This window comes from Corvus brachyrhynchos, unplaced genomic scaffold (assembly GCF_000691975.1).
Source record: "Corvus brachyrhynchos isolate BGI_N302 unplaced genomic scaffold, ASM69197v1 scaffold409, whole genome shotgun sequence".
NCBI classification, from domain to species: domain Eukaryota; kingdom Metazoa; phylum Chordata; class Aves; order Passeriformes; family Corvidae; genus Corvus; species Corvus brachyrhynchos.
The window spans coordinates 253,452-269,260 of NW_008246059.1; the positions used below are offsets into that span (position 1 = coordinate 253,452).

The following is a 15,809-nucleotide window of genomic DNA, read 5'->3' on the forward strand; positions in this document are numbered from 1 at the left end:
AATGGGTAGGTGTTGCTGAGCAGGTTGGAGGCCGTCATGTGTGATGCAGTGAAGACTGCTCTTGTTTGGCATAACCACCCAACTGTGTTCTTGTTAGTGTCTCTCATCCTCAGTATTTCTTTCAGCATAAACTGTTCTGATACCACCGCTGACTGGTAAGATACTAAGCATAGCTTGTGTTCTCTCTGTGGCCTTGGGTGCGTTAGGTCTTGTATTGCCAAAACAGTGTTAAGAAATCTCCATTTTCCTTATCTCATGGCCCAGCCTAGTAAGAGACACTCTTCTGAATCTGGATTGTTTCATAGTAGCAACCAATTATCTCCTTAGAAGTAACATCTTCTTACATCCACCCGTCTTCTACAAAGTTTTCCTTTGTATTGTGGGCTAATCTGTTTTTGTTTGCTTGTTTTCTCTTGCTGGACTTTGGAGTGACTCTTGTCATTTAAAAAAAGAGGGAGGGGAAAAATCTCCACAAGTACCCTGTCTTTTTGCTACCAGAAAATACCCTGAAGTTACCTTGCCACTTTTAACATTTTTCTTCTCCGAGAAAACACAACTGGTGAGCCAGTAAATAAATGAAACTAACATATTTATTTGCTAAGAGATTATAGGAGTGGCATTCACAAAATTTTTGCCCTTGCAAACACAGTGAAGTTTCACAATATTTGATAAGACTCTGTTCTTCTTGTAATTCATGATACTTGTCTTGAGGTTGGTAAAAGTGTCTTTATTTTACAGACTAAAATGTATCAAGTGCTTTATTCCCAGTAAAATTGTGACTGTATGTAACAAGAGATAGAATTACAGTAAGAGGTATATTTTTTTTTTCTCCTCAGTTTAAAAACTTGTATTTTTGTACTACCAATTTAAATGTTTAGCTTTGTTAGAGAGTTCAGAATACAGCTTAAGATGCAAAAATTGAATGGTGACTAAATGTGCTGGACACATGAAATAAAAGAAGCATTTTTCGGATTACACTAGATTAACATTGTTTATACTAATTTCTTTATTTTTACGAGCAATTGCATAGCTTCTTATCCAGAGTTTTTTTCATAATGGCAAATGAGGTATTTCTCATGCTGAGGTTCCAAATGCGCATGGGAGGAGCTGCATTTAGCTTGAAAGTGAAGCAATATTTTACTCAATTGTAATGAAATTGTACAGGAATGTACCCAAATTGTAAGGGGCTTGTTTTGGGGGAGCAGGATGCACAGGCACAGTGGGGTGGGGAGGTTGGTGAGCACAGCACATCCCAGTAATACACGTCCTTGTGTATTTTGGAAATATTCCTGTGCTGTGCAGAACTGTACAGCAAGGAAGAGTTGGCATTATTTTGCTCAATCCTAAACCACTTTTTAATCCAGTGGTGAGGAGGCCCATTCTCCACAATGTTGGTGTGTCCAGGCTGGGATAAAGAGAGTGACGGGCTCCTCAAGAGGGTGGCTCCTGCCAGGTGTGGGAGGTTTGGTTCTGCACACAGAGATTGTTTGGTTCATTTCCATTTGATGCTTAACTCTGAGGCTCTTGCACTTTGAGGTGGACCACCTGATGAAAGTACCTCTCATCCATCCAAGCTGCTGGATGTCAGCCAGTCTCTTTTTTTCTAATGTTTTGGTTTGAACATGCTGGAGAACAACATAAGTAAATAATCCTCTGATTTGCTCCCTTGTAACTTGGGTCAGAAGTGAGAGAATGGTTTCTGAAGATAACATACCTTTCTGCCCTCCTCTTTTGTTTTGCCCACATGATTTGTGAGGAGTTAAATGACCATGAGGTTTTTGAAGGGCTGTAGTTGATGAATAGGTGATACAGGTCAGGATTTCAGAATTGGGACACTCGAATTCTAGAGAGAAGAGTGAAGCAGGCATGCTGCCATACTCTCAGAGAAGAAGTGACATCAGAAGCAGGACTTAAAAGTTGAAATAGGGGCATTATGGAAGGAAAAACATGATTTGAACTAGTAGAAAGCATAAAATTGGAAGACAGAGTGAAATAATGAAAATTAATTTTAAGTGAAAAAATAAAAAAAGGAAAAACATGTTAAAGAAAGCACATTAGGAAAAACAAAGGCAGTCAAATAAAAAGAAGACCATAATGTGGTGAAAAAAATATATTTTTCAAAAATATAAATTTGATATATTAACAAAGATCTGACACACTAATGAAGGAAATCAAATACCTAAAAAATTATATATGTATATTCTATTAATGGAATCAAATAAAAGTTCTGTGATTACACTGATGAAATTAAGTATTTTCTGATTAAGTAGGATTATCTTTGACATGAGTTGATCTGCTCTTTTAAAAGGTCTGGTATCTGTGGGTCCGCTGAAGTGTGGTTTTTGTGTGTGTATTTTGTGGTCTTCAGGGTTTTTTTAAATGTTCCAAAAAGTAATAGTTAGATCTTTCTTCTTTCTGAATATGGTGAGCAACTAAACCTTGTAAAGCCAAATAATGGGAATTAGTATAAGAGCAAAGGAAACTTTTTTTCTTACTTCTGTTTACCACCACTTTCCATTTGGTTTCCATAATTCTGAATGCCTGCCTTGTGTGTGCAAGTACTGTGTCATTGCAGTAAATGCTTGTATTCCATTTGTTATGTCAAAGCTTTTTGTGTTTGAACTTTTTAACAAGGCACAACAAGTTGTTACGTAGCTCCAAGGAGATCCTTTAATCTGCAGCGTTTTAAAATTGCAAGCTAGCTTTTGTTCTTGGTATGTCTTACATGTTTTCTTACATGCCCTTTAGCTGATGTTTTGATGTAGAGGATGTTGTAAATGACTTTTCATAATTTGTATCAGTCTTTAGGGAGAAATCTTGCTTGGATACATGTTTGGGCAATTAATATCCGAATAACTCTGCATTCTGAAAAAAAATAGTTACTCAGCTTGTGCCCTGTTAGCTAATTCATCTTTTGCAAAACTGGGTAGGAGAAGGAAGAGGTGATCTTAGAAAGGAAGGTCACATTTTTTGTACTTTTCAAGAGGGTTGAAGGACACTGGTTGGCATCCTAAAATTTTAGGAGTCAGTTGCCTAGACACAGAGATTATCTCCTGACGTGACAGGAAAATCATAAAGGGCATGCTTTCAAAAAATCCTGAATGCACAGAAGAACTGTCTTCTGAGGACTCAGAATGGAATTTCTCTAGGAGTGGATAAAAGAGGAGGAATTAGCAATTGTAGAGGGGTTTTTTGCTTGTCCTTCGTTGTGATGTATGTAAACATCCCTATGCAAATCTGTACTGACATCCATTGTAGTAGTCCTTGGGGTTTGGTTGGCAGGGTGGGGTTTTTTTGATTGTTTCTGGGGTTTTTTGGTAATACCAATTTCTTACTAGCTCTTAAGGTCTTTACTTATTTTAATTTGGTTTAGCAGACTTTTCTCTCCTGAATCTGTTGTAATAAATGCAAGTCTTCATTACCATTATGTCTTCTGGTAATTGAAGCTGTAATCCTAGGCTGTTAGCCCAGGCATTGTTTCTTCTTGAAAATAAAGTTGTCTTATCAACTTTTAGGTAACACCCAAAAAGGATTTTTTCTTTCTTAATTTGTTTTGCTCATACTTGGAATATTGTGGGCTCCTGGCAATACAACAAACAATTCAATAAGTGTGTAAAATACTGTAGAACTTTCTTCTTGATAAAATACAGCACACATGCGATATGTATAGTACAGTACAACATGAGAGTTTTACTTGCATTACTTAGGAAAACCTGCCTAGGTATTTCTCACTAGTGGTGCTGTCTAATTCCAAATTTCAGACCATCCAACCCATGCCAAGAAAAGCCATACATGGAGCTGCAATTTTATGTTATTTTGAGACAAAATGAGTGCATGTAGCTAGTGAGTCATTGGAGAGAGTTGCTTTACTTCCTTGTGAAATACATGCAGGGGACTACAAATATTACTGAAAGAAATTGTTCATAGAAGGTTTCTTAATTGCCAGTTGCTGGGAGCTAAAATCTGAGCAGTACAGGGCTCTTGGCCTGTCTCTGAACAGGAGACAGATCTTCCGCAGTATTCAGAGAGGAGGAATGGCAGGTAAGTAATTTGCTTTTATAGTACTGCAATTTAAGTGAAGGCATTTGATCCCACTGATTAAAATCTGCATACAAATTTTGGTATAAACCTGTGTGTTCTTCATAGGAGAGAAGCGTGTCTACCTATCACTGCCCAGACCAGGGGTAAGTTGCTTTTGGGTTTGTTGTGTTTATTTTGTATCTGCTGTTCTCTGTTTGACTTCTTTCCCTGTCACAACTTGATGGGGACATGGCAATATCTTGGTAACATGCATCCTGACTGGTTGGCTGACAGTAAAATATCAAAGTTTGTCAGTTTATTAAATGAATAATAAACAGACTGAAGACTAAGGTAACTAGTTTTGTAATGTGCTTTAATCACTTAGATTGTACATAAACTTTAACTCCTGTTCATTAATTTTTTACCATGTACTCTACTGTCATGCCATATAATAAAAAACTGCATTGTTGCTATTAAAACAGTAGGAATATGCTGCAATATACTGAAAACTAAAAGAAAAAATAAATCATATTACTAAGACTTAACATTGTAGACTGAGTTAACCTATTTGAACAAAGGGTCATGTTTGAGCCTGTTGAAGGCTCTTTAAATAATGGGTTCTTGTTTCCTTCTTTGATCTTAAGTGTGTTTAATGTAGAGAAAAAAGTTACACTAAATACCCAGTTTTTAGGTGTGAGGTATTTAATATCCTTAGCTGATTATAATTGATATTACACTGTTTCTGAGAGTGTCTGTGTGTTAGGAAGCCTCCTAAACCTTGTTAGTGTCATGTAATCAGTCATTTAATTCACTTGCTATGAACTGAATCTTTTCATGGGTAGGAAAAAGGGAAGAAATTATCTCAAGCACTACAGTAAGCTCTAGCTTGTTTCTTTCTCTCCTTGCTTTCTTTCCTTAACCTGTACTGTTGAGGAATTTGGATTTGAAATGGTATCCTGTCTCCATGTCTTCTGTTGTGCTATTCTACGGCTTCAAACACAATACAACTTCTTACCCTAAATGAAAAGAGAAAAGCTTTATAAATGCAATCTTTATAAAAAAGCTTTATAAATCCAATCTACAGATTTAAATTGAATATGTTAGGCTACATGAGAATGGGTGAATTTCACAGTTATGAAACTAAATATTTGAAACTTTTGATAGGGTTTCTGTCCCTTACCAGTTTGACTAAGGCACATAGATTCTGGACTTTATAATTTAGAGATTATATGTTTGAAGTCAGAGTCCCACTTATGGATTTGTATGTTTTTTAAAATAACTTCAATAAAACATTGTGCCCAGCATTTAAACAGTTCTGTTTTGTTATTGTTTGAAAGGTTGCTGCCTTCTTTTTGAGTTTTGCAGGATACTTACCATTGTGAAGAGTTACAAATACACAGTTTGAACGTAGATGGGAAATGTAGATTGCATCCACAGGACACCAGAGTTTCTTCACAGAGTAATTTCTTTGCCTAACTGATTCTCTGAGCTTTGGAACTGCCTCTCTTCCCAGTGCTGTTCCTCTCAGCAAAGCCTTTCCTCCCCCTACTGTCACCACAGATCTGCTGTGCCTGGCTGACGCCCACACTGTCCCTGCACAGAGGCCACACTGTTCCTGCCGATCTAATTAGATTACATATTTTGTTACATCTGCTTAATTGCCACTGTGCTGTTTGCTGGTAATGAGTGGCACCCTAAACCATGCTGTAGATGAGGACCAGAACAGCAGTGATGATTCACGTGTGCGCTTAATGCATGGGTATATTTTTTCTCTGTAGTATTTAGTGTCAAAGCATGTTTTTAAAGCAGAATAACCTGTCTACTGATCTGACTTTGAACAATAGTACTATTGAAATAATGCAAGTGAACACTAGAGTGGAGAAAACTGCAAAAACATTCGGCGCTTTCTTTAGTTATTTGTGAATCTAAAAACTTATTTGTTGTAACCAGTGCTGGTTTTCTTGAATACCCTTCACTGTGCAGCTTAAATAATTGCCATACCTTCTAGACCAAAGTTTGTGTTTACAAGCAAATCTAGTTTGGTTTTGTCTTCCTTTCTTCTTTTAAGACACTATCTTAAAAACAGCATTTCTTAAATTGCATCTCTAATATGCAATATAAATCACAATTAGGAGTATCAGTTCTTACCCTTTGTGCTAAATCTTTCAATATGAGATCAGCATTTCTAATACATAGGCAGAATTACAGTGTCTAATCTGGGTAGACATTCATAAGATTCAGAATATTTAAACATTTTGGGATGGGGAAAGAGAAATTGCATGAAAGCTAAACTGAGCACCGAATTACACTAGGAACTTCAGTATGAGTACTTTTTGCTCAGACTCTTGAAGTGAGAGATGGAGATGGTACCTGAATCTCATTGCTGATGCTGTTCACAATGAACAGTGTTGCTTCTTGTTTATTTTTTCCCCTGCAGGCATTACTAAGCCTAATTTGCCCAAGTACTTCCACTAATGAATAGCAGCAGCTTTTTTCAGAGTCTCAGACAAGGCTCTCAGTCAGGCACTGAGATCATCCAGCTTCCTCCTGTGCCTCACACCTCTCCAAGTTACGACACCAACTTTGTACTTGCCATTCCAGTGGTTTGTGAACGTGGACTGTGCCTCCCACATCTGGTGATTTTGCTGTCCTTGCACAGTGACAGCACCAATACACAAAATTAAAGCCAAGAATGGCAAATTAATGTGAAATAAGTAAAGTATTACTGCATAAGTGTGTCATGCAGTTGGCAAGTACTGCCTTACCAGGTACTCCACTCACATCAGTACCACTAATTATTGTTTCATGTGAGCCAATATTTGGCTTGCAGCTAGACTGGTATCTTGGATAGTTCATGATTTAAATAAAAGAAGGAAACCCGTGAAAAGATCAAAGTGTCAATATTTGTTTACAGCTGCCTCTACAAAGTGACACAGCATCATGGGCTGCCTCCTCACAGCAGCATTTGTATGGGTTGTAGCCCACATCAGCTTGCTGTTAGCCAACTCAGCGTCCTTCTTATATCAGTATCATCAGTGATAGAAAAAATCAGTGCAGGACTACTTGGTTAAGACTGTTTAGTCCTGACTGTTACTGAGGATTTACAGGGTAAAGGGAAGAGACTGTACTGCATTAGGAAGTGGAGCCTGAGAACTGTGGAAGAGGTCTTGTCTTTGAAATTTTGGGGCATCTGCACCTGCCATTTCAGGACAGACAGATCAGAAGAGGTTCTCAGTTTCTGCTGAGAAGTTCGTTTGAACGTCTGGAACTCTCCTGCAAAGTCTTTCTCTGAATATAGAGCTACCTCTTTAAGATTTACTAGTAAAATGATTATCAATTCCTATTATTTAAAAATATTATTTTTTGTTTGAAACAGAAGCATAATTCAAATCTGAAAACATTAAAGCCAGTCAAACTAGATACTGAGGTAAGATACCGTCATTTTAGTAAAAAAAACTTTCATTTTTTTATCTTATCAGAAGAATGTGTTTTTAAGTGCCATAAATATGGTTACCATTTACAGGAACAGGCAAAAATTGCAAAACTTGGATTAGAATTGCATCTGCTAACATCTGATGTGGATTCTGAGACTGAGAAATGGGAGGATCAGGAGAATGAGATTGTGCAACATGGGCAAGGCATGTCAAGTATGGCCTACTCCATGTATTTGTTTACCAGGTAATTACAGTGCACACGGCAAATTTTGGTGGGAAAAAGAGCATTAACAGTGTTTGTTAGAAAAAACAAATTTTCATTTAAAGAACATAATAGTTGGAACCCATTGAGAAAGGAACTTGATTCTGTCCTTAGGCTTTATAAATTTTTGTGAAATTCTAAGCTGTTTAAAAACCCCCTAATTTTAAACCCCCTTTATTTTTAAAGGGCTTAACACTTGTTTTGTTGGAGGGCATCTATTTAAATATCTCTTGGGTACAGAAAACATTTTAAGAAGTATGTTCATAAATACTTTGAAAATTAAAGTAATTAAAGCACAAGTATGTACCTGTAGGTGAGATGTAACTGTAGATGAGAGTTACTGATCTTTGCTACACTGAAAAGTGTTGTTCTGAAACTTGCCTGTGCAATGTCAGCTTTCTTACTTGAAGAATTTAGGTTTGCTTGGGTTTTTTTTACCAGAGTTGAGATTTTTTTGTTACCTGCTAGTCCAGTAATACTCAGTATGCCAGAGACGTGGATTTCTATTCTTGTTCAGCTTGTGAGAACTGAACCATTGTTAATTCCCCAAGAATGCTGTAGCTACTGAGGTGTTTGTGCAATATTTTTTAATGCAGTTCCTGTACGTAGTTATTGTTGTGTCTAGCATCTTCTAAAAGACTGATGTTTACAGTTCAGTGGTGTGAACTATAAAATGTTCAGTGGTGAGACTATAATTTTTGTAAGTAGCAGGCAAAATAATCTGCAGTCTATAAATGGCATATCTTCTGCTTTTGTTATTTCCCACAGAGGAGAAGGACTTCTGAAAACTACTCAAGATTTATTTCATCAGGCAGAGGTAATGTATATTTAACAAAACAGGACGTAGACACTCCAAGTGAAGCCAAATTGGAACTTCAGTGTCTGATTCCTTACACATAAGTACAGTGTACCATGAATTGACTGGCAGCTGTAGATTTTGAGCAGCCTAACTCTGGTACATACTCTGAAAGTGAACTTCACAGTGTTCCAGTCGTAGCTTCAGACAGAATTCATTACATGGATAGATTCCAGCTAGGAGGAGGGATAGCAAACTGGCATTATGGCAAATACAGTGGACTTCAACACATTTGTAGTGTTTGTTGTGTCACTTGACTTGGTCCCTGGTAGTGTTAACAGATACTAAATCCTAGTCTGAGCAGCAGGATTTTCATGGGAAAGAAAGAAGATATAAAAATTTGCACAATGCAAACAGAAGACAAGGGCCCAAGTGAAGGAATGTGGGATGCTATTTCCAGGATGCATGCCTGTGTGTAACAGGAGACTGGTTACCTTTGAAAGGCCAATAAACAAGCAGGGCAGGTGTCAGCCACCCACAAAACATTTGTGAGCTGCCACAGTGAAAAAAAAATAATTGGAAGTTGGAGGTTTTTTTATATGTAAAGGAAAAGCCTTTAAACTCTGCTTATCTGCGGGATGGCAGTTTGTAGTGAAGCTTGTTATTTCAGGAGTCACTGCAAACTGCTGACTTGTGAATTATAGATTTATATAATTTTTATAATTATACAATTATTACAAGTATTTCCTGCTACCTTTTTACTTAAAAGTACACTATTAAAACAGGAGGGGAAAAGCCTCATCTTCTGTTGTGGTTCATTTTGTTACATGATTTCTCCCCCTTTCAGATTTTTGCCACAGAGGGCACAAAGCTTGCTTCAGCTCTTCATGCTCTTTCTGATCAGGTGATGTATCTTATTACTCCAGTGATACACTGATTAACAGTTGGTTGTGCTGTCTTTGCCCTTAACCTAATGCTGAAGTCTTTAACGCAGAGTTGTGTTGTCTTCCTGAACCACGTTTCAGGTGCACAATGATGACAAGCCTTTGCTTCTGTTGGAGGCTGAAAAACTCATCTCTATGTGCAAGCAGCTCCAGATAACAGCTAAAGCTTCTGCTCAGGGTAAAAGTGCTACATTTACAAAGGTAAGGTAAAAATTATTTATATTTCTCAAAGTAACACCTAACTTGTTTTGAAATAAAGTAATATACTAATTTATGCTCCAGTTAAAATATGGGGCTAGTTTGCAGTAGTATCCACTAGAATTCCATTCGGATAAACGGGAACTGTAATTAGGTATACCTCAACATGGACTTCAGGGATCAGAATTTTAATGGGAGGTAATATGTATTTCCACCACTGTAATAATTACTGTTATTATTGTTACTGATGCTTAACATAAATGTAACAAATTCCAAACCCCCAACTCCACTACTGAAACACATTTGCCTCTCAGTAGGTAGCATCTACCCTGGACTGCCCAGATTTTTTTCTGATACTCGTATTTGCTACAAATAACTACATAGACAGCTGCCATGGAAGTTTCCAAACTGTTAACACAAGAAGTAGACGTGCAATGATCAGAGGGGATCAGTATCCCTGAGCCAGCAGTGATCAGTGTGAGCAAGACCATTTCCATGCACCTGGATGTTTGTTTCCAGTTGGCTGTGGAAAAGGTGTTTCAGTTTTACAGCAGGGTCTGAAACTGGCTAAAGCATGCAAGCGAAACTGAGCCCCTTGGGGCTACTGCGTGGTTTGTTTCACCCTCTCTAAATTAAATGGGAACTCCACTCTGTTTATACAGTAATGTATCAGTACATAGTAATTACAGCTTCTCAAATTAATGTTTGAGGACTCAGGCTAAGTTACCTGGGCTGAGTGTTAAGATTTAAGATAACTTTTAGTGTAACATTGAACTAAGGCTTAGATGATGCATGGCTTTCTAAATCATACTGGCTAGACATAAAACAAAAGGAAAACCATGAGGAATTGGGATGATTCATACTTAGATGGTAAGAACTCCTTTCCAAGAGACTTCTATTACTATTTAATATAGTAGTACTAGTAGTTCATTCTCTTGGGATGTGTCTGCATCATAGCTCAAGTTGTGCTTAACAGAAGGGATGCTCTTGTTTTACATGTACTATACAGAGAAACTAAGAAAAAAATGTAGGCAAACCCATTTGATTAGGAGATATTTCAGAAGGACAAGTATTACTTAACCCAGCTCGAAGCAGATCACCATCTCATGCCAAAAACAACTGTCTAACACAAGAATTGAGTGGTATTACTCCTCTATTAAATGTCTTGATTAGGTTGATGCATGCATTCTGAAAACAAGGAATGTGATGACTCTGCTATGCCAACTTCTTCCACTTTGCTGCAAATTACTGAGAAAGGTGAGTACTTGGTTTATCCGGACTGTTTTAAAGTCTGGGTGTTTGCTTGGTTGGGTTGGGTTTTTTTAAGACATCTTTCTTATATATACACAGAATAAAGCAGGAAATGGTTGTCTTAAGCCTGCTCCACCATGGAAAGAAGACAGATTACGAACTGGTACAAATGCACGTACTCCAGAAAGAAGAGTGGACACATTTGGCATCAAGTCTTTAGAAAATCATGTAACAAACATGACGTTTTTAGAGAGCAAGTAATCATAGCACTGAGAAATGCAGGAATTCCCATTTGAAAATAACACTTGCTGAAGTTTCAATATTGCTTTCATTTGTGGAAAGTCAAGCCAGGTTAATTTGATATAAAACTGTTGACCTTTTGTCACATCTAATAGATGTCCCGTGACTTAGCCATTAAAACACCAGCTGGTCTAAATGTTCTGTATTTTTATAATGTGAATGCCTTTCCTGTGCTCATTATTGATACCCATTTTGTAATTAATGCTTATGAATGTCTTAATGGATGTGTCAACCCAAAGATGCTGCTAATAGACATTTTATGTAAAGACCCCTGTGCTGCATACGCTATATGTAACACTACTGTTGAAGTCTGTAAACTCATCTCTGGCCTATTTCGGTCTATATATTTGATAAAGTGGAATCAGGAATATAGTCTGAAAGGCTGTGGCCTGAAGCACTGAATTGTTACCTTAAGTTACAAGTTATGCCTGCAATGAAGTAGTCCTAGGAAAAAAAAAACCTCTTTAAATAGCTGCACCCCTGAATTTTAATCTTGATGACATGATTCATCTCTACAAAAGTGTATTTCTAAGTGATTAATAGTCTTGACTCAAACCCTTTTCTTTTAGCCTATTTGTAGATGGCAGTTGTTGCTTTTTTATTAAAACTTACTGAGCAGAATTTGAGTTGCCTGTAGAACCACTGAAGTATTATGCAGACTTGATACTATGCCATTTAAAATTGAAGAACGTAGACACTGATTATTACAAAATTCTGTACAAAGGGCATTATTTGACTTCAGGATACCATGAAAATACAACTTGGTGTGAAATACATATTTTCAAGTTTAGCTGCTCTTTGTACAGAGGCTTTTGCTGCAGTTTTATTTTCCATTCACCTGTGTCAAACTCCATATTGTATTAGTTAAGCTAAATTACATGATAGCCAAATGCTATGATTTTTCTATATATACTATGCTAGCATTAAGCAGAAGCAAAGCTGATTGTGGAACACAAATAATCTCCAACATGTCATTCTGAGCTTATTTAAAAACCTGTAGAGCTAGAATTCAGAGAAAAAGAAAAATTTTACATCAAGTTTTTACAGAAATTTTAATATACAAACTATTTGAACTGGTTTATTCTTTTATGAATCAAGCAGTTTAGTTCCACTTTTAAAAACTGGCACTGGGTCTTTTCAATACTACAAAACTCACAGTGTACAATAAAAGTCACTTATTTAGTATTAAATACAGACAGGAAGTGTAGAATTGATTTCATGAAGCAGAACTGCGGCGTTGCAACAAAACTTCTTCGTACTCCTTCTGCGTCAGAAGTCCCTGAGTTATACTCTTGCTTTCTTCAAATTTGGGTAGAACCACTGCAATGTACCCCTCAGTTGATGGCTAAAAAAGCAAGACTGAAGTTAGCAGTGAAATAAAAGCTGGAAAATAAAAGAACAAGAAAATGTCTTACCTTTTCTTGCAGAAGAGCAGGATTACTAAGAATGTTCTCATTCACTTCGATCAGCCGCCCTCGTATGCAACTGCAAAAGTGTTTAGATTCAGTAGATGTGTGTGGTATGTCAAGGTAAGAAGAAAAATGGAAAAACCTTACCTGTAAATGGTGTATTCCTCTCCATCTGATGAAGATATCCTGCACAGAGGGGCAAGTTCTGTTAAAAACTGAGCTCCCTGCATTTGGAAAATAAATAAATGTGTATGTAGTTTTAATTACACAGGGTTTGTGAAAGTATTACCGTCAGTAATGTCCAAAAGGAAGGATGTGTGATAGTTACAGGTCAGTGCAAGTTCCAGAGCTGTGCTTCCCTACAGAAGGGGCGATGCCAACTTAGTTATGTGCACAAATCAAACAGAAGCTTGCTACAAGCTTACAGATTTAGTCATAATTAAGTTTTCTGCAGACTAGCAGACTCGAATTTTGATGAGACTAAAATCAGGGGCGAGAGGAGAGGAACAGCACCATTGATTTCGGTGTAAGCAAGTTAAACGGCACTTTCAAAAACCCACCACACTGAACTGGCCCATCTGCTATCTGGATCTGCTTGAAAAAAACAGTAGTCTCCAAATCCTTTGCAGCTTCTTGGAAACAAATTTTTATCATTTCAGGGATGTTTATGTCCCTCTGTACACTACCAAAAAAATTACTGGAAGTGAGTGGGTTTGAGCAACACTGGAAACCACCAGTGCTGTAGGAGCACTGCAAGACCCTGGCTGGGACAGGGAGACAGGCACCTCTTGAGGAAGTCTAAATTCTTCAGCTGCAGAGGGGCTGGTTTAAAAAAACACAAAAGTTACCTGCTGGGTTTCTATCCAAGAAAGGAAAGAAAGATCTCAGGCACAGTGAGAGATTAAAATAAAAACAAAGCAAAAAGCCATACCCTTTTTGACTTCCCAGAGACCTTATTCTGAAGTCTGCTACAGTTTGCACTGATTTGGTAATTAATGTTTTTAATTGTTTTCCCACTTTGAAGAAGAGGGTGGGCTTCTGCCAAGGTGATGACACAGATTCTGCAAAAGAAAAAAAAAAGTCAGTTATTCCACTGTACTTTTAAGAAGCCACACTCCTTTGTGCTCTAAGCAAGTTCCACAACCTTCTCTGCCTATCTTATTTGATAGCTGCTGTACCAAACTGAATGGAAATGGCTTTCTGACCAAAAGCCGCTGCCATTGAAAATACTTCATTTTGAGATACCAGACTGGATTGTTAAAAGCCCTACACTTCTTACTGAAACAGAACCACTGATTTTTAATGAGCCAGTGCTGTTCTCTCTCTTGTTGTACCCCATGGGAGCATGGTTGGTTCATTTCAGCCAGTAACTGAAGTAGGTACTCATCGTAGGACAAACAAGTAAAGCACAGAGCACTTGTCACAAAATGTAACACAAAGCAGTGTTTCTCAACAGCTAAAGGCCTTTTGTGGTGAACAGTTACAGCTGATGAATCCTTCAGTGATCTGGGCCTTAGTTAACTTGCTGCTTGCATTTCATTTTTTTCTAAAGGAGGGTTATTTCTTGCCATGGAACTGGACAGTTTGAGACAAGCCCAGCTGAAGAGACTAGGCCTGCCTGGCCTAGAACTATGCCTAAGTTCACAAGCATGAACTTGCAAGTAAGTGAAGAGAAAGGAATCTATTTTGTTTGAGAGTATAAAACCTAGAGCAAGGACCAAAACTAACGGAACAGTGACTGCACTAAAAAACAGGGTATGGAACCAAATCTCTTCCTGTGGATGCTGTATCCATCTCCCCACACTCCTTCTGGGGAGTTCTGGCTGCGCAGCTCCCACAAGAGGGAGCTGGATCCTGGTGAATGCATCCAGCATGTCCTAGCAGCAAAGCTACCTCCCTTCACCCCAGCCTCCTTCTAAGGGGAAGATGACAGATTATCTGTTTGAGCTGTCATCTAATGGAGCTGAGACCTGGCAAAACAAAAAATCAAGAAACAACTTTACACTGCCTAGAAACAGCAAACCGAGCCACAGCCCCATACATAACAATGGCAAAATACTTCACAGAACATCTGGCTAAGCTGCTGTGGAATCCAAGGGTCCTGGTATTTCAGAATTCAAAGGTGCAAAACAGTCTTCACAGACAACTGAACAAATCAACAGCATTTAAACTATTGTTTCTACCAGACACCTGAGATTAGTAACCTCATATTTAGTATTCAGTACAAATGCAAGGGTGTCCTTTCTTGCTGTTACTGTCACACCTGTTATTTGCAGGTACTCTGGTTTCCCTTTTGAAAGAGTGAGGAAGAACTGCAGGGGACAGCCACAGAGGAGCTCCAGCTCCCAAGGCTGCAGCAAGGTGACGCTTCTGCCCTGTGCCAAGCACGCCCTTCTTATTACGCTGAATTCTTAGAGCAGGCAACTCACTGGGAACACAAATGCTGCCTCACCTTCCCGCAACACGTGAACCACTGGCCCTGCCTGGTTTTGTGCGGACAGTAATTAGGCTCTGTTCTTCCCTCTGGGACCAAACGCCCCAGAAAGGCTCCCAAATGCCCTAACAGGCTGCCGGAGGGGGATAAGGTATGGAATGAGACTCCACATCGGCTACAGGTTGATTTACTCCAAATAACTGGATACATCCAAGCAGAAGCAAGACATTTTCCTATCTTGCCTTCATCATCCATGAGTGCAGAAATATACAAGGAAAAGCAATTACGTTTTATCGAGAAAAAGCTGAATGTTCGTTCAAACTGAAGGAGTTAGAAATCAAGTTAAACAGACTCCTTCAAAATGTTATTAGGGAAAAGCCTTTTGGAACGTTGCTCTTCTGCTACTGATGATCACAGAATCAAATAGGTTGGAAAAGACCTCTGAGATCGAGTCCAGCCTATGCCCGAACACCACCGTGTCAACTAGAGCATGGCACTGAGCGCCACGTCCAGTCTTTCCATGAACAGCCCTAGGGAGGCTGCACGTGGCCCTTCCAGCAGGCGAGGGTGCAGGGAGCGAGGGCAGCACTACGGACACTGCTGAGCAGTACGGGGGGTGAGGGAGGGTGTCGGGAGTGAGAGTCCAAGCCCCACTGTTTCTCATTGGAGCAATAATTAAAGGATGGGGAGGGCGATCTGTCGCTCTCCCATCCTCCCACCTTCCCGGACAACGCAGGCTCGCCTGGCGCTGTGTCCCAGGC

General features: G+C 38.6%; 2 protein-coding genes across 2 annotated transcripts in view; one reads left to right on the forward strand and one right to left on the reverse strand.

Moving 5' to 3' along the window:
* Positions 1-12,614, forward strand: part of CTNNAL1 (catenin alpha like 1) — a gene marked incomplete at its 5' end in the record, with an annotated part of 37,135 nt that extends 24,521 nt beyond the window's left edge. The window contains 8 exons of the mRNA XM_017746124.1: positions 4,147-4,184; positions 7,397-7,447; positions 7,544-7,698; positions 8,485-8,533; positions 9,360-9,416; positions 9,538-9,657; positions 10,828-10,911; positions 11,005-12,614. Of these exons, the coding sequence (XP_017601613.1) occupies positions 4,147-4,184; positions 7,397-7,447; positions 7,544-7,698; positions 8,485-8,533; positions 9,360-9,416; positions 9,538-9,657; positions 10,828-10,911; positions 11,005-11,166 (716 nt within the window). The remainder of the gene's footprint in view (positions 1-4,146; positions 4,185-7,396; positions 7,448-7,543; positions 7,699-8,484; positions 8,534-9,359; positions 9,417-9,537; positions 9,658-10,827; positions 10,912-11,004) is intronic.
* On the reverse strand, positions 12,239-13,692 carry FAM206A (family with sequence similarity 206 member A; the record flags this gene model as incomplete). The annotated part of the gene is made up of 4 exons (XM_017746159.1): positions 12,239-12,550; positions 12,621-12,690; positions 12,762-12,838; positions 13,546-13,692. Coding segments are annotated over 4 exons (423 nt in total), but the record flags the coding sequence as incomplete, so codon positions are not given.
* Positions 13,693-15,809: the final 2,117 nt, after the last annotated feature.